Genomic DNA, 19,588 nt, shown 5'->3' with positions numbered 1-19,588 from the left:
AAGGGCAATCAAACATAGTGTTTTAGGCAATCCATTTCAATAAAATGGATGGCTTGCATATGTCATAAAACATACTAATATACCAAAAATCTAATAAATTAGCCTCTACAATTAAATACATAATTACGTTTTCATTTTTATGTAAGTAATTGTTGCTATCATGATTCTAGCAAAATCTGTATAGATTTAACCCTCTATATATAAATAAAGAATTAAAAAAGCCTACACAATACCAAACTTTATTTGTACTGTAAATCAAAATGGACATTAAACTATATTCCAGAACTCGAATCTCGTACTTCAAGCCGATGTAAGGCTTATAGAGAGACGTGGTCGCGATGAGGCGACCGGCGAGGTGTTGTCTCTCGCCGGCAAGCTCACAGGCACTCGCATGGGTGATAGAGCGCAGAGAACTAAACCGGATAAGGCTGAAGAACGGAAGGCGAAGTGAGTATTTTAATTAAGGTAGAGTTATGATACAGTGGAATCTGTTTATAATGGCAGGAAGGGATACAATAAACATGTTATACTAAGTGGACGACATACAAAGCATTTTGTTCATCTTCATGGCATATCACATAATGCTCCCAAACACTGTCTCTGCAAATCAAATCATTTCGGTAGCTATAACCGGACAATTTATTAAAAATAGATCACAATAGAAAACATGTCAGTAGAAACAAAGTCATTCCATCCAACTTTTTAAAGAATTTTACATGAATACCATACTTTGCTGTGTTATATGTCAAAATACAGTAATACAGTTCTTTATTCCCGGGCAATAGGTTCCGTAAATGTGCCGCGAATAGAGAAACCGTGAATATGGAATGGTAATTTGTATGGGGTTATAGGGGATACGTTCCTAGGTGACGAAATAAGGAAGCAAATACATAAAGAAATCAGTTTTATTGAAATTTTTGACCATACATATTTATTAATTACCATTTAATTAGGTATTATCTTCAGGTTTAGGCAATGGCTTAGCACTTTTTACTCGTTTTTTAGTCGACATTATAAATTCGTAGTTGTAGTTCAGGCGTTTTCTAAGGATAACAATTGATTTTTATTTAGGTAAATACATATATGTTTGTACCGATGTGCGATTGCGATGTGCGATGACCGATTCGATCCGCGAATAAAGAATTTTGGGCCGCGAATATAGAAATTAGGTCGCATTTTTTCCACCCGCGAATAGTGAAACCGCGAATGAAGGAAGTGCGAATAAGGAACTTTGACTGTAATAGGATTGTGTTGTATGTGGTAGTGGCTGTTTTTACGATACTATGCTCACAAACCAGTAAGAATATATTTTTGTTCACTTATATAACAAAAAATAATAATTTTTACAAAAAATAGAACTTTTGGCAATTTAGAAAGAAAGAAAATACATTTATTTGTACCTGCATTCATATAAATACAGATTTTTATAGCAATAAAATACTTAAAATAAATTTAGATACATTATTTTTGAACCCTGCCAAACTTCCTCTTGTAAATCGAACTATATATAACATTAACAGACGACAAAAACGCGACGAAGCTACCTACGAACTATCCAAATCTAAATCAGCTCGAACCGCATGGGCGGACGACACTCCGGCCGGTGTACTGTACCGACCTCGGGCACAACACACGAGACACGCGTACGAGTTACTACTGGCCTTTATACAGAGTGCGCTGGCTGATCAGCCGAGGGATATATTATGTGGGGCCGCTGATGAGGTAAGTATTTGTTGCTATAACAGTGATTTGAGTGTGTTAAGTCATATAGAGTGCACTGGCTGGTCAAATGTGTCACATATTGAGCAGAACGGTGGATTAGGTATGTGTTTCTTGCTTTAACAGTGATTTAGCCATGATTTAGTGTAGCTTACACTCTGGCCGGTGTACTGTACCGCCCTCGGGCGCTTTAATAGTGATATAAGTGTGTTAGGTATCATATAGAGTGCACTGACTGATCAGCTGAGATAGGTAAATGATTCTACAATAGTTATCTATCAATTCAAACATGATGAAAACCAGTCCAGCTGTTTCTTAGCTACTCACAATATAACTGACCATTCTAATTTATTTATAGGTACTTGTAGTGCTAAAGAATGACAAATTAAAAGATCCAGAGAGAAAGAAGGAAATTGAACTACTCCTGGGACCTATACCAGATGAGAGGTTCGCCCTGTTGGTTAATTTAGGTGAGTTCTTAGTTTTTTTCTGCAAACTATAATCTAGATTTGTTCAAACCCAAAGTGAATAGACATTTATCAGCACGCTTCATCCTGGACCACGCTTGTCGCTTTCCATCGCCATCCTTTCATTCACCTGAAGGCGGTCAAATACTTGCCTAATAATGATTAAAAAAAATTTAAATAAAAAAATGCTCCTTTTTTACAGTAAAAAGTATTAATACAGTTATTTGCACAATACTTATTTTGAAGATTTATCCTGTTAATGTTTAGGAGCTCTTTCGAAACAGTAATTATAATATTTGATAATATTTTAATATTGAATTTACGCTCTGAGAAATTGGATAATTTGGAAAAGCCGTGTTGAAAGTAGTAAGTTCAAAAAATATAAATTTATAAAGAATAGAAAAAATTCGATCACGAGGCGGGACTCGAACCCGCATCCTTTCACGCCAATTCGGGGGCGGATCGAGCCCCTCCTCGTGTTCGAATTTTTTCTATTCTTTATAAATTTATATTTATAAAGCTTTTGAATGTCGACCAAAAATATCAAATTCAAGTTCAAAAAAAAGTTAATGTCTTACTAATAAATCTTAAAAAACTCATTTTCCATTCATAGAGTCGATAAATAAATTTGACAAAAAAAAAACACGTTTATATGTATAACTAGCAAACCGGGCAAACTCCGTTTCGCCACCAGAGACACCTTTTCCTTGCTATAATCCTCACGGAGCCCGAGACCTTTCCAACGAATGCAAAACCATGGGAATTGGTTCGTGCATTCTGGAGTTATAGCGTCAGGAAGGAAAACCCGACTTATTTTTTTCATAGTAGATTATTTTTTGTTACAGGCAAGAAAATAACGGACTTCAATATAAACACGTCAGCGGAGGGCAACACAGAGATTGACGAAACGTATGGTATCAACGTGCAGTTTGAGGAGTCTTCCGAGGAGGACGATGAGGATGCTTATGGAGAGGTAATTACTAATATAAGACAAACATTTCTTCCAAGTACATTATTAATTAACAAAAAAAATACTGATTCTTGATTTGTCGGATATGTCTCCGCTTGAATTTAAATAAATAAATATTTCAAGACAATTTTTCCTACAAGGCATGATCTGATCCCATACTAAGCTTTCGCTTGTGTTATGGAAACCAGATGGCTGATAAATATACTTATATAATTTTAAATAAATACTTAAACATATAGATAATTAACACCCAGACACAGAGCAAACGTCTATGTTCATCACACGAATATTTGCCCCGGGTGGGAATCGAACCCACGACCTCTGGCTCGAAAGGCAGGGTCACTACCAACCAAGCCAACCAGTCAGTCGAAATATAAGGAAAACATAAATTAATAAGTAAAACTGTCTAAAAAAAGAGCGTGTGTGCCGAGCACACGTGTCAGAAGTGAAACTTCTTTGGTAAAATTCAAAGATACCAAAATCGTCGCCTCACTTCATGGCGTGACAGTATTGCCACGACGCGCCCTTGAAATTTTACTCTCAACGCGCCTAAAGAAGTTTCACTTCAAAATTATCTTTAAAAAGATACATTTTTGCCAAGTAAAGTGAACAAAGCCGGAAAACAACTAGTAATATAAAAACCAACTCTTTCTACAATTTTAACTCCAGGTTCGCGACGAAGAAAAAGAAGACGGCGATGGTTCGGACAATGAGAAAGAGAAGGAAAGCAGTGCGAGTGACGAGAGCGACGGAGAGGGGAAGAAGAATGCTATACACGCTAATGTTTGTATATTTTATTTATTTATCACTACATAGTATAAAACAAAGTCGCTTTCTCTGTCCCTATGTCTTAAAACTACGCAACGGATTTCGATGCGATTTTTTTTTACTAGAACGAGTGATTCAAGAGGAAGGTTTTAGTATATAATTTATTAGGTTTTAGACAAAGCAGGCGAAGCCGCGGGCGGTAAGCTAGTATACTAATATTATAAAGTTGAAGAGTTTGTTTGTTTGTTTGAACGCGCTAATCTCAGGAACTACTGGTCCGATTTGAAAAATTCTTTCGGTGTTAGATAGCCCGTTTATCGTGGAAGGTTATAGGCTATATATCATCACGCTAAGACCAACAGGAGCAGAGCCACGCGAGTGAATCCGCGGGGCGCAGTTTAAAAATAGTTCCTATTCCTGTGGGATTTCCGGTATATAAAGTCTATGTCTTATTCTGGGTCTTCAGCTGAAGACCTAAAGCTACCTACATACCAAATTTCATTGTAATCGGTTCAGAGTAACAAACATACATACAAATTTCGCATTTATAATATTAAGTATGATAATTAAAATTAAAACTTATTTTTCTAGCTTTCCGAAGAGCAATCACAAAAGAGGCGAGACGCTACACTACACCCGATGGACATTGATGCGTATTGGTTGCAACGGAGATTGTCCAGACACTTCCCAGATGCTATGCTGTCGCAGGTATGGCATTTTTTATTTATCTATACATATAATAAAATCGTAGGAAAGTCAAAACTGTACATTGAATATTTTTGAAGTGAAACTTCTTAATCGGGGTTGGAAAAAAAATGTAGTGTAACATTTTTTCGTTACGCGTGACATTTTTCCTTTACGCGCCATCTTTTTCTTATCCCTACCACGCGTGATTCGACGTATTTCTGTAAAGTTGCATATAGTAAATTATTTTTTGAAAAATAAGGCCATAAAGAAGTTTCACTTCTTACGTCTTCTTACGTGTGTACACTAGTACACGCACACATTTTTTTTATTTATCTATCCATATAATAAAATCGTAGGAAAGTCAAAACTGTGAATAGAATATTTTTTTATAGTATACTTGATGCGATCTACAATCAATATCGAAACCAAAAATATAGTTTTTTAGAATTTTTGTCTGTTTGTCCGTATGTATGTCCGGGCTAAATTCAAATAGTGTTGCATTGATATTCTGATGAAACCGCTGAGCAATGCGGGTAAAACCGCGGAGCGCAGCTAGTAATTATCTACTAACTTAATCATAATAAATGGGATTTTTTTAAAGGAATATTTGGAAATTTATGTTTTACATTTATAATTTCATAATTTTTCAGGCGAAATCCAGTGAAGTATTACAAGCATTAGCTGAAGCGTCTGACGACAGAGACCTGGAGAATAGACTAGTGTTGTTGCTCGGTTACGATTGCTTCGATTTCGTGAAGATATTGAACAAGTATAGATATATGAGTGAGTGGATTTTATTAATATTAATTAATATTATTTATGAATAAGCGTTCACGCTTTTTATATAAAAGTTAACAGTATTAATCATCATTATCCCTACTTAATATTATAAATGCGAAAGTAACTCTGTCTGTCTGTCTGTTACGCTTTCCCGCTTAAACCTCTCAACCGATTTTGATGAAATTTGGCACAGACAATCTTTAGGCCCTGAGAAAGAACATAGGCTACCTTTTAATGCGAAAAAACACCACGCGGGCGAGGCGGCGGGCGGAAGATAGTATAGTATAAAACAAAGTCGCTATCTCTGTCCCTATGTCCCTACATAGGGATAGAGAAAGCGTTATACGTGTTTATTTTACATTATTAAAATTATACAATTCAACTAGCAACCCGCCCGCGGTTTCGCCCGCTTTGTCTTTCCTCTTGAATAACTATCTATTAAAAAAGCCGCATACAAATCTGTTGCGTAGTTTTAAAGATCTAAGCATGCATAAGAACAGAGAAAGCGGCTTTATTTTATACTATGTATGTAGTGATAAACAAAACTACACAGTGAGTGAAATTTTTTTTTTTTCAAATCAAATTTATTTATTAAACATACTTAAATACAATTACAATTACAATTTATTACAATATACAATTAATATTCATGTAAAAGTATATAAATATAAAAAGGCTACTAAAACAATTTATACAAGCCAATGTTTCCCTCCATCCTATTAAGTATTAATATTATAAATGTGAAAGTTTGTATGGATGTTTATTACTTTTTCACGCAAAAACTACTGAACCGATTACAATGAATTTTAGCACACATATAGAGGGTAACTTGGATTAACACATAGGATAGGTTTTATCCCGGAAATCCCACGGGAACGGGTTTTTCTTTAAAAACGCGGGCGAAGCCGCGGGCGGAAAGCTAGTTTTCAAATAAACCAATTTATTATTATTTTTTTCAGTACTCTACTGCACAAAATTAGCGTCATCCCAATCGGAGAGTGAACGAGCGTCGATACGAGACGAGATGTCGAAACAAGCGCATCTACAGAAGATATTAGCTCAACTCGAGACGGGGAAAGGGGATGAGGAGGTGGGTTGGAGATTGTATTGGATTTAATAAAAAAGATGTGTTATTTTATAAAATAATGATAGGAAAAGAAAATTGAAAAGGCTTCAATTCGTCAAATGACCTCAAAAACTTTATCAAGTTATCTAACTAAGTATATACTTATGGGAGCTTTGAAATTACAAAAGTATGAAATTGTAAAACTGGTCCTAACCTAACGTTCTAAAAATTTATGGTGAAATAATACTTAACAATTAAACAGTTAAATTTAGTAATTACTTACTTTTCATTAATATTCATCGTCATCATTAATTAAATATAATAATGAATAATATAAAAAATGAATTTATAGATTTTACTTCGAATGAAGTTTTTTTAATATTTTCAAGTTGTGAAAAATATCTCACGAATTAATTTGGTAGTTAAGAGAAAGTTATCTAATTTTTGTACTTTTCTAAACTGATTAGCTTTTAGGTCTTTTCTTTAATTCTTTAAATATAAAATTTCCAGATGAAAGAACAATCAGAACAGCCACGCAAACGTCAGAAGACAACCGACCAAGCGAACTGGGGCGGTCAAGTCGCTGGAAATAGGAAGGTGCTGCAATTGGAGGAGCTTGTGTTCGCAGCTGGGTCTCACCTGATGGCCAATAAACGGTGCCAACTGCCTGCTGGATCCTTCAGGAAGCAGAGGAAAGGTAACAATTGAAATTTCCAGCAGGAAAGGTTAGGCAGGGCAGGATTGTTGAGATTTTCCAGGAGGAAAGGTAAGAGAAGGATGGAATCTGGGAAATTTCCTGGAAAAGCTGGTAAAAGTGTGCTTAACAACAGCAGGAAAGGCAAAGGAAGGAAGAGGAACACTTCTTTTTAATTTGTAACAATTTTGTATAACAACATTTGATCTGTCATCCATCTCTGATGTTTAAGACTTTCCATTTAAAAAAAATTTGGTTGTCTGTAAAGTCGGTTTACTGACGATAGTTGAACGTGACAACGTTAAGGCCGATTGTGCTTCTTTGTCGCTCGTTCCGCGCTCTCGCTTGCACTTCAAGCCTTACATGGAACGCCTCAGAGCGAGGTAACGCCGTATGAGTCATGTTTTTTCGTGCGTGCAGCCGGCTATATCGAATTATAAGACGTTGTCACGTCAAAAACGTAAATAAATGTTTAAATGTCACTTATTAATTTTAAAAAATTACATAAATAAATATTTAAATTTCACTTTTCCACTAAAACGAATGTGTTCTCCAGGTTACGAAGAAGTACACGTGCCGGCGTTGAAACCGAAACCGTTCGAAGAAGACGAAACGCTTGTAGCGATAGAGAAGTTGCCGAAGTATGTGCAACCGGCGTTTGAGGGCTTCAAGACACTGAATAGGATACAGGTTAGTATTTTGTAGTTCTTCTATACTAATAATAATATGTATTATAAAGAGGAAAGGTTTGTAATTATGTATGTATGTATGGTTTTCACGCATAAACTACTGGACCAATTTCAATGAAATTTAGCACACAAATAGGGGATCCCGGAAATCCCACGGGAACGGGAGATACGCAGGTTTTTCTTTGAAAACGCGGGTGAAGCCGTGGGCGGAAAGCTAGTATTTAATAAATGTTATTATTACCTTAAAACTAATAAAAGTTTTTACTTGAGAATTTGGAATGTTGGCTATTAATTCAATACTAAGATATTATAAGCAAGTTTACTTACAAAATATAAATGTAATAATCTGAATTAAAATTATAGTAGAGCCATTTTTATAGGCAACATTTGACAGTTCAACAAAATTCAACAACGTAACCTAGTAACGACGACATAGAATAACATGATATTTCGTTTTGTTAGAACTGCACATTTGCTAACTTTAATCAATTACGATTACATAACTATTTATAATAATAATGACCGATACAAGTAATTTTAAGATTTGATTTTACTGATGAACGATTCTAAACATAATAAACAATTTCTGATTTAAAGAACTGACGTCGCTACAATGTGTCAATAAACCTTTTTTCTTTTTAAATACCAAACACAAAAATCCTATTCTTACACTTTCCAGAGTCGCATATCAAAAGCTGCGCTAGAATCTGACGAGAACCTCCTTGTATGCGCGCCGACAGGTGCTGGCAAGACCAATGTTGCCCTCCTCTGTATACTGCGCGAGTTGGGCAAGCATGTGAACGACGATGGCACCGTCAATGTGGGAGATTTTAAGGCTATATATGTCGCTCCGATGAGATCGCTCGTGCAGGAGATGGTGAGTGGGGAAAAGTGGGGAGAATAGGGCAGGGGTGGGTAAAGATAAAAACGGGAAAAAGTTGGTTAGAGTTAGGTATGGGGATAGATTTGATTTTAGTTAAAAAAAATATATTTTACGATACGCTTTTACACCTAAGATAAACTCCATCAATAAAGCCCTTTATGTTATTTAATCCGTCAGTCCTCGGATCACAGACACAATAGAAAATCTATTGTGTCTCGGCCCGATCGGGCCGCTCGGTGGTCAATGGGTTAAAACCATAGAAATCTAAATAACAAGACACTAGAAGTCGTAAGCGCGCGTGACCTTGTCGCCACTCAGGTGACTTTCACATCACCAGCTGTGCCACCAGTGTGTTCGTCACAGTTCAGTTGCTCTGGAGACGTATGTGTGTAAACGGTGTGTTTCAGCATTTCCCATTGCGGAAATTCTTCCACAAGTTGTAATTATACTAATAAAGGAATAATATTTCATCGGTAAATATTTTTTTTTAGAAATAATGCCGTTTTTCCTTAAAATTATAGAATATTTACAAGTATTACGAGTGTCACCATAGTAATCGAAATAACAATGAATGACACAGTCGAGCATTCTTATTATCACGTTTAACACAAATTTCAACCTTATTGGAGCAAAAAGAAACAAAACGTCTCATATACTTAGGGATGTTATTCTAAAATAAATCGTAAATTTGTGCGTTAGGATACATATTAAAAAGCTTAATTTAATATTTAAGTTAGTTTTCACTAAAATCAAGCTGTCCAATAAAAGGCATAGTTTACTTGTGTGTACTGTTTAGCTATCGGTTTAAATGTGTTGATTTTGGCGACAGCGGTTTTCATACGAAATATGACATTATAGCACTTCTATGTGTCTTGTTATTTAGATTTCTATGGTTAAAACACTCCTTCCTGTACCATTAATTTAATTAAAAATCACTTCTATTAAAACGAAAATGATTCTTTTTCCATTCAAAATAAGACACAAATTCACAGGTGGGTAACTTCAGCAAGCGCTTAGCGGCATACAACATAAAAGTCTCCGAACTGACCATTACTTTCGCGTATTCAACCCAAAACCTCCTTTACCACTCTTAGAATAAGATACAATTTCCTTTGTGAAACTTAGACCAATTTTTTCCGACCAAAAACCGCTCTTACTGCCCTTACAATAAGACACATATTCCCAGGTGGATAACTTCAGCAAACGCCCTTGTACATCTATATCTATCTATCTATATTATTTATATAATATACTAGCGGTCCGCCCCAGCTTCGCCCGTGGTACATATTTACGTTTTCTCTACATAAGAACCATCCTCGTACTTCAAGGAATATAATAAAAAAAGAATTATCGAAATCGGTTAAGCCGTTCTCGAGTTATGCGCTTACCAACACATTTTGGGATTCATTTTTATATTATAAGATAATATTTTTAACCAAAAAGCGCTCTTATTCCATTCACAATAAGACACAAATCCCCAGGTGGGCAACTTAAGCAAACACTTGTGCCACTAAAAATCACTTTTATCAAACGAAAATGATCCTTATTCCATTCAAAATAAGACACAAATTCCCAGATGGGTAACTTCAGCAAACGCCTTGATACATCTATCTATATTATTTATCTAACCAAAATATATTATTTAATAAAAAACCGCTCTTATTCCATTCAAAATAAGACGCAAATACCCAGATGGGCAACTTAAGCAAACTCTTGTGCCACTAAAAATCACTTTTATCAAACAAAAATAATCCTTATTCCACTCAAAATAAGACATATCCCCAGATGGGCAACTTCAGCAAACGCCTTGATACATCTTTTATCGATATTACTTAACCAAAAATCAATCTTACTGCCCTAATAATAAAACGAAAATGATCCTTATTCCATTCAAAATAAGACACAAATTCCCAGGTGGGCAACTTAGCAAACACTTGTGCGGCTAAAAATCACTTTTATCCAACCAAAAACCGCTCTTACTGCCCTTACAATAAGACACAAATTCCCAGGTGGGTAACTTCAGCAAGCGCCTAGCGGCATACAACATGAAGGTATCCGAGTTAACGGGTGATCATCAGCTGACAAGAGAACAGATAGACGCGACACAGTTGATCGTTTGTACCCCGGAGAAATGGGATATTGTTACTAGGAAGGGTGAGTGTGGGGGGATGAGGGAGTTTAAAAGGGGAGGGGAAAGAATTACCAAATTGACTATATTATCTATAGTTAAAATAATTTTAGCAGTGTTTGAAATTTGATGTCAGAATCAGGCAAAATAGATAATTATTGATACATAAAAAAAACTTGCTTTTCGAATGATATTGCACACGAAATTGTCACTTAAAAGTCATTAACTTATCTATTTTTGGGTAAATCGCATAGTACTTAAAATTATAAAGGAATATAAGCATGGCTAATCAATAATATTTTTAATGATATGAAATTTATGTCTATAAAAAATGTGCGTGTACTAGTGTACACACGTAAGAAGTGAAACTTCTTTATGACCTTATTTTTCAAAAAATAATTTACTATATGCAACTTTACAGAAATACGTCGAATCACGCGTGGTAGGGATAAGAAAAAGATGACGCGTAACGGAAAAATATCAAGCGTAACGAAAAGATGTTACACTACATTTTTTTCCCCTCGATAAAGAACTTTAAAAATTTATTAATATGCGCGGGTGACTCTTAATGCTTTTTGCGCTTGTACATGAGATAGTCATGAGCTTTGAGCACCTGATTGACGATGTTTTTTCTTCACCAGGCGGTGAAAGGTCGTTCACCAATCTAGTGCGTCTAGTGATCATCGATGAAATACACTTGCTACATGATGAAAGAGGTCCCGTGTTAGAAGCGCTCGTAGCGAGAACGCTACGCACAGTCGAACAGACGCAGGAAGCTGTGAGTATAACACCCTGTATACTTGTATAACGCAAGTAACACTCTGTATGGGGCCTTCACGGCCGGCCAGTCGAGTAGACTGGTCGAAGATCCTCCCTTTTTCGATGGAGGAATTCCACCTTCCTTCCTCCACAGTTTCAACCAAAAGATTCTGCTACTTTACTAGACTCCCAAGGTTCCAAATTTCCACTGGTAGTATAAATTATATTTAAATAAAAAAAAGTAACACTCTGTATAACATAAGAAACACCCTGTTTGACACAATAAACACGCTGTATAACTTCTAAAAACATCGTTTATAATTGTAAAGACTGTATAACTGACACAATAACACAAGTAACAATTATACTACATGAAACACTCTGTATAACACAATAATTACCCTGTATAATACAAGAATCATGCTGTATAACATATGAAATACAATTACTACATGACGAAAGAGGTCCCGTGTTAGAAGCGCTCGTAGCAAGAACGCTACGCACAGTTGAATAGACGCAAGAAGCTGTGAGTATAGCACCCTACATAATTGTATAATGCAATTAACAGTCTGTATAACATAAGAAACACTCTGTATAACACAATAAACAGCTTGTATAGCATATGAAATATACTTTAGACACACACATAGACACACATTTATTTACAAACAATAACACACACAACAACTGACAAAAATAATGACAAAAATAACTTTACTGTTGAACACCCGGTATAATTGTTTCATTGGAAACAATGTGTGATGATGAATTGTATAACACGAAAAAATAATATGTATAATTGTATACCACTACAGTATTCTTCTATAAACATTCTGTATGACCATTCAGAACCAATCTGTAACTGTATAACTGTATACTATATTATACACAGGTGCGTCTAGTAGGGCTGTCAGCCACACTACCAAACTACACGGACGTAGCCGCGTTCCTTCGCGTCAAACCGGAGAAGGGACTTTTCTATTTCGATAATTCTTTCAGGTAAATATAATATTATTGTTAGTGGCTCGCTTATTGTGTTGTTTGCTAAATAAGGGATTAGCTAGGACAAATTGACAAAAATTATTTGGAAACACGCGCATACACACAGTACGCAATACGAATACGTATTGTATTTAGTTTAAAATTGTTCTTTTTTACGTTAATCATGTTATTATTATTTTGTTCATTTTGATGTGTGTGTTTCTCTTATTATTAAAAATTAATTTTCTTCCATTTTTGCATTTATATTTTATAATTCTTCGATATTTATAGTGTTTTTCTTATCTATAATTTAAATTACGGGAGATGTAGTTAACAATATGTTTAATATATTTATGACAAAATTAATATTACAAATAATATTATTTTTCAGGCCAGTAGCCCTAGAACAACAATACATAGGTGTGACAGAGAAGAAAGCGCTCAAACGGTTCCAAGTCATGAACGATATAGTATACGAGAAGGCTATGGAACACGCGGGAAGGAATCAGGTAAGAAGTTATTAAAAATAAAACAAAGAACAAATATTTTGATTTAAGGGCCGATTTTTCAATTCTTGGATAAAACTTATCCGTCCAACACGATAATATTATAATGTCACGTAAACTGTTAAATACGGGCAATTGGAATACGTTTTTAAAATGGTAGTTTTATATACATTATTCGACGAATAAGTTTTATCCAAGCATTAAAAAATCGGCCCTAAATTTATTATTCCGTGATCGTGACCGATGATCATACATTATTTAACATAGTTTTAAGGAATACTATCATTTATATGGATGAAAATCTGAATTAAATGAAAATAAAAAAAATAAATAATTGATTAATTACAATCAACCTACCTACCTTACCTACCATTTGCTACCTACCTTCAATTTTAATTTTAGACATTCAAAAGTACAAAAATTCCTATTCAGATGAAAATTCGTAAAATTGTTCGAAACATTCTAACAAAAATTTTAAACTCCCCATTATTCCGGCAATTGAAAAGAAAAAATTCGATATTAGAAAAAAATGGTATTCATGATTTTTACCGAAACATTTTTTTTTAAATTACGTCAAGCCAAAATTCTGTAAAATACCCTTTTTTCCAGATCCTTGTGTTCGTCCATTCTCGCAAGGAAACTGGCAAAACGGCGCGCGCCATACGCGACATGTGCCTAGAGAAAGATACGCTGGGGCACTTTTTGAGGTAATTATTCTTGTATGGAATAGATTTTTTTTATTGATTATGTAATTTTGTTTTATTGATTACTTTATTGGGTGTCCTTGGTACGTAACTTTTACTGGATTTGTGGTACTAACTAAAGTATATTTGTTCATTTATTTAGAAATTCCTATAACCTATATATTAGTAAAATTTCCGTTACTTTTTTTTAAAGAAATAAATAATATTAAATCTAGGACCAGTAGTTCCTGAGATGAGCGCGTTCAAACAAACTCTTCAGCTTTATAATATTAGTATAGATAACCTTTTTATCTATACTAATACATATTATAAAGAGGAAAGGTTTGTATGTATGTATGGTTTTCACGCATAAACTACTGGACCGATTTTGATAAAATTTGGCACAGATAATCTTTAGACCCTGAGAAAGGACATAGGCCTATACCTTTTAATACGAAATATGTACCACGGGCGAAGCCGGGGCGGACCGCTAGTAGTTAATATAATATCTTCCACCCATAGAGAAGGCTCAGCCAGCGTCGAAGTGCTCCGAACAGAAGCTGAACAAGTGAAAAACCCGGAATTGCGCGAACTATTGCCTTACGGTTTCGCGATACATCACGCGGGCATGAGCAGAGTGGACAGGACGCTGGTTGAGGATTTGTTCGCCGATCGGCATATACAGGTTGGTTGTTAGACGGACATACACACGTCTGCCGAACAACGTGACAAACAACGAACACATAGGGACGGCTCACGGCGCTATACAGAGAAGCGAGAAGGAAATAAGTACATCTCTTTTCTTCGTATAGTGCTGTCCCTATGTGTTTGTTGTTTGTCACGTTGTTCGGCAGACGTGTGGATGGCCTATTAGACACAAACACATATACATACAAATAAGACACAAAAATATACAGGTCCGAACAGATCGGACCGGATAGACTGACGGATCAGACCTGAACAAACAATACAGACGAGGTAAGAAGACGACATTATTTTCAAGTGAAACTTCTTTCGGCGCGTTAAGAGTAAAATTTCAATATCAAGTCATGGTAATACCGTCACGTCATGGAGTAAGGCGACGATTTTGGTATCTATGTATCTTGCCAAAGAAGTTTCACTTCTGACACTTGTGCTCGGCACACACGCTATTTTGTATCTTGTTTATTCAGACAAATGTTTTTAATTTTAATACTTTCTTGTTTTATGCTAGATGTTCCTTTCGATCGCGACGCTAGCGTGGAGGTTCACACCCCACGCTACCGTAATAGTGAATTTATTTTTCTGACATAACAAAAAATGTGTTTTGTGACTTACCAAGAAATGTTATTTTTCTCAGGTGCTAGTTTCGACCGCAACACTTGCGTGGGGTGTGAACCTCCCCGCTCATACAGTAATAGTGAAGGGCACGCAAGTGTACAGCCCGGAGAAGGGCAGATGGACGGAGTTGGGCGCGTTGGACGTGCTGCAGATGCTGGGAAGGGCTGGCCGGCCGCAGTACGACACCAAGGGCGAGGGTGAGTGGGTAGTGGGGTCACGTGAGCGTGTACTGGGGTCACGTGAGCGTGTACTGGGGTCACGTGAGTGTGTACTGGGGTCACGTGAGCGTGTACTGGGGTCACGTGAGTGTGTACTGGGGTCACGTGAGCGTGTACTGGGGTCACGTGAGTGTGTAGTGGGGTCACACAAGTGTACAGCCCGGAGAAGGGCAGATGGACGGAGTTGGGCGCGTTGGACGTGCTGCAGATGCTGGGAAGGGCTGGCCGGCCGCAGTACGACACCAAGGGCGAGGGTGAGTGGGTAGTGGGGTCACGTGAGCGTGTACTGGGGTCACGTGAGCGTGTAATGGCGTCACGTGAGTGTGTCCTGGGGTCACGTGAGCGTGTACTGGGGTCACGTGAGCGTGTATCGGGGTCACGTGAGTGTGTACTGGGGTCACGTGAGTGTGTACTGGGGTCAAGTGAGTGTACAGTCCGAAGAAGGGCCGCTGGACGGAGTTTTGTACTTTACTATGTACTGTGTGTGCCCCGCGGTTTTTTTGCACTCGCATTGCTTGTTCGTATTGGTCAAGAAATATGAAAGTTCATTAAGATGCAGAGCTCTTTTTGGTTTTGTAAAACTCAGAAATTACTTGTTTACATTTTATCAATGTACTTATTCATCTCTCGTGTATGTTCAACAAATAAATAAAATAAACTTTACTGTGTTTATAAAATTTGTAATATGAATGTTTCGCTAATAATAATAAACCCTAATTGCAATTTTCAGGTATTTTGATAACTAATCACTCTGAGCTGCAATACTACCTGTCGCTGCTGAACCAGCAGCTGCCGATCGAGTCTCAGCTGGTCAGCAAGCTGCCGGATATGCTGAACGCTGAGATCGTGCTCGGTTCAGTGCAGAGTGTGAGGGATGCTGTTACTTGGCTCGGTGAGTGGGGTATGGGGCAAGAGGCAGGGGGCAAGTATCATGGGGTTGGGGCAAACATGTGATATGGGGTAAGGGGAACACGTGGGATATAGGGTAGACCTGTGACGTGGGGTATGAGACGCGTGACGTGGGTCATGGGGCAAGAAGTAGACGTTTAAGGAGGGGTATGGGGCAAGGGGCAAGTATCATGGGGTAGAAGCAGACATGTGATATGGGGTAAGGGGAACATATGATACTCGTGACGTGGGATATAGGGTAGACCTGTGACGCGGGGTATGAGACAGACGTGTGACGTGGGTCATGGGGCAAGAACTAGGCGTTTAAGTAGCGGTATAGCGCAAGGGGCAAGTATCATGGGGCAGCGAAAAAATATTGGGCAACTTGAATGAGCATGGGGTAGGTTTGTGACGGGGGTCATGGGGCAATGAGGAGACCTTTAAGAAGGGGCAAGGGGCAGACGTGTTAAGTGGGGCAGACGATTAACAACATTCTATTATTATTTACTCAGTAATAAGTACCAATTCTACCCGTCTCTATTCTTAAGAAATTTTGCTCTCCCATAATTTTGCGAATATTTTCTTTATATTCCTTTAAGTGTACTTGATAATAAGCGCATCGCTTTTTTCTACCTTTAACAAATTAGTTCTATTTTTCACTACATAGTATAAAACAAAGTCGCTTTCTCTGTCCGTATGTCCCTTTGTATGCTTTAATCTTTAAAACTACGCAACGGATTTTATTTTTTGAAGTGAAAACTTCTTTAGCGGCGTTGAGCACTTTTTCTGTAATGGGTATAAAATCTTAAACTCGCGTCAGGACACGTGACCTGATCGAAAAAGCGTGAGACGGATGGATATCAAACATGCTCAACGTTAATAATCAAGTTTTCACTTCTGCCGGCACTCCCCCAGTGCAACCCGTCTTTTTTTTATATATGGAGTGATTCAAGGGGATGGTTTTAGTATATAATTTATTAGGTTATTGTATTATAACTATAAATTCCTACAGGCTACACATACCTATATATACGGATGCTGCGACAGCCCGCGCTCTACGGGATCCCCGCTGAGAAGATGCAAGATGACAACTTGTTAGAGTTGCACAGAGCCGATTTAGTGCACACGGCCGCTAGTTTGTTGGACAAGTGAGTATTATTGAAAGAAAGAAAAAAAGCTTTATTGCCAACAAAAACTAATCTTAACTTAAAAAGTAAACACATATTAGGCAATCGGAACAGACTCAGCCATGCTGTGGGCTAACACCGCTGCGAACTGCGTTGTTTTTCAGTCTGCCCGCGTATTGTTGTTGTTTTTGCAGTTATATGATACTAGCTTTCCACACGCGGCATCGCCCGCGCAGTCAAAGAAAAACCCGCATAGTTCCCGTGCCCGAGGGATTTCCGGGATAAAACCTATCCTATGTCCTTTCTTGGGTATCAAAATATCTCTATACCAAATTTCATGAAAATTGGTTCAGTAGTTTAGGCGTGATTGAGTAACAGACAGACAGACAGAGTTACTTTCGCATTTATAATATTAGTATGGATTTAATATAACTCGATTATTTAATTTATCCTCTGAATAAAAATTCTATGGTCTGTTCAGTTGCAAAAAAATTTAAAGGAAACAAAAATTGCAAAAAGATACCAAAATCGTCGCCTTACTCCATGACGTGACGGTATTGGCATGACGCGACTGAAATTTTACTCTCAACGCACTTAAAGATGTTTCACTTAAGGTGATGAATTAATTTTTCTAACATTTACGGCCCTTTTTAAACCTTCGTAATTTTTATATTATTAAAGTTGTCGTGATGAAAATTCTTGACATGAAAGTTCAATAGTAACACAATACGTCTACCGTTTTAGAAACATGATTCCATGATATTTTCTCGATAGAAAAAAAATACAAAGTTCTTATTGTTATTTTTTTTTAATCTCTGGCATCTTCAAAATAACAAATGTAAAGTTACGACTTTTTGGATATTAACTATAAAATATACAACCTATACGTCTACCGTGTTAGAATTTTGAAATATGCGATGGTTTTGAAATAAACAAGAAATACTTGAAATAAGCGCCTGACCAGCCAATATAGCGAGAGCCGCCCTGTACCTTCCTACCCCGATCGCTGCACGAGTCATTCCCGCTACGGCCGTCACACGGGGAACTTGTGTCGCTTGCGCAATCGTAAAAAAGGGTGACAACACGATAAGACAAAATGAGACAAATGGGGACAATAAAGAAAATAAGAAGAAGAAACATAACGGTTGGAGGAAAAAGAATGCTTACAATTGGAACAAATTAAAGAAGTAAGTTGGTTTTATTTTAAATTTGATGATAATTGTATTATAGACGATGTTTGATATGTACCCCTGTTTTAAGTACATAACGAATGTGTAAGATTTTTTTCATTTATAGCGTAAATAATCTTTTCAGAAATCCGGAATCCAGATGGAAAATAAACCCACTGATTGTTCACAATGTGAACCCACTCCTTCGTAAGTACCTTTATTCAGTCAAAAATGTATGTTATCAACGCTCTACTGGTTTTATCGCATGATTCCATTTTTAGCAAAAAGCAACAAAATGCAAAGAAATAAAAAATCATGGTGAACTTAGTGGAAGTATGGTGGACGTAATATGGAATTATGGAACAGGAGCTCGTTGGAGTAGTATTATATTTTTAAAAAATACGAAAAAATTTCAAGAATTTCTTAGTAGGTGGTAGATATTAAGTATGTTGTATAAAGAATTTGATGTTGATATTTATTTCATTTATACTTACTACACCTGTGCGGGAAATTGCTTAGTACTAAAACCGGTTTATATTCATATTTACATAGTAATGTGAGTTTTCATTTCGAAAAATTTTGTGTAAGTTTATTAAATTGAGTTCCTGGGTGATCTGGAAACACAATTGGGCCCGGAGGATGGCGCTTCAGTCACTCCTCCTAATCACATGAACCGATTTGGATGAATGTTTGTGTGAACATTTCATTGTTGTGGGATGATTGGTTGATTAGTTTTCACATTAGCTAATATTATGTATTTTTGTTGTTAGAAAGTAAACTTAATTTAATGTTTATAATACATTATTATTGGTATAAATAAGCCAGTGTTCGTCTCACATTGCTGTACCTGCCTACCTATCCTACCAGGGCCTAACTTTGTTCTGGCTATTTTATTTTGATTATTTGTAATGAATAATTACAATTATAATAGAGTGCAAAAAATAAATACATGCGTCGATATATTTTGTGTTTTTTTTAAACAATTTTTTTATTTAAAAAAATATCATCCGACCGCGGCTTTGCCCGCGTGGAATTAGGTTATATCGTGAATCCTGTTTTATCCCACAGAAGTGTTCAGTTCGGATA

General features: G+C 36.6%; 1 protein-coding gene across 1 annotated transcript in view; it reads left to right on the top strand.

Annotated features, from left to right (window-relative positions):
* The window catches only part of Brr2 (U5 small nuclear ribonucleoprotein l(3)72Ab), a 55,039-nt gene that overhangs the window by 507 nt on the left and 34,944 nt on the right, over positions 1 to 19,588 (top strand). Inside the window, exons 2-21 of the mRNA XM_089712696.1 lie at positions 284 to 447; positions 1,521 to 1,722; positions 2,078 to 2,189; positions 3,032 to 3,159; positions 3,826 to 3,939; positions 4,516 to 4,632; positions 5,262 to 5,394; positions 6,351 to 6,481; positions 6,968 to 7,154; positions 7,708 to 7,841; positions 8,520 to 8,717; positions 10,733 to 10,877; positions 11,493 to 11,629; positions 12,503 to 12,609; positions 12,983 to 13,100; positions 13,707 to 13,804; positions 14,303 to 14,465; positions 15,120 to 15,297; positions 16,049 to 16,210; positions 17,219 to 17,354. Coding sequence (XP_089568822.1) covers positions 284 to 447; positions 1,521 to 1,722; positions 2,078 to 2,189; positions 3,032 to 3,159; positions 3,826 to 3,939; positions 4,516 to 4,632; positions 5,262 to 5,394; positions 6,351 to 6,481; positions 6,968 to 7,154; positions 7,708 to 7,841; positions 8,520 to 8,717; positions 10,733 to 10,877; positions 11,493 to 11,629; positions 12,503 to 12,609; positions 12,983 to 13,100; positions 13,707 to 13,804; positions 14,303 to 14,465; positions 15,120 to 15,297; positions 16,049 to 16,210; positions 17,219 to 17,354 — 2,864 coding nt within the window. The remainder of the gene's footprint in view (positions 1 to 283; positions 448 to 1,520; positions 1,723 to 2,077; positions 2,190 to 3,031; positions 3,160 to 3,825; positions 3,940 to 4,515; positions 4,633 to 5,261; positions 5,395 to 6,350; positions 6,482 to 6,967; positions 7,155 to 7,707; positions 7,842 to 8,519; positions 8,718 to 10,732; positions 10,878 to 11,492; positions 11,630 to 12,502; positions 12,610 to 12,982; positions 13,101 to 13,706; positions 13,805 to 14,302; positions 14,466 to 15,119; positions 15,298 to 16,048; positions 16,211 to 17,218; positions 17,355 to 19,588) is intronic.

This window comes from Colias philodice, chromosome 29 (genome assembly GCF_061535455.1).
Source record: "Colias philodice isolate Cphi_HAF_F1 chromosome 29, ilColPhil1 Martin Lab GWU primary, whole genome shotgun sequence".
Lineage (NCBI taxonomy): Eukaryota > Metazoa > Arthropoda > Insecta > Lepidoptera > Pieridae > Colias > Colias philodice.
Note: the sequence above shows the minus strand (reverse complement) of the source record. Positions and strands in the feature narration are given on the sequence as shown.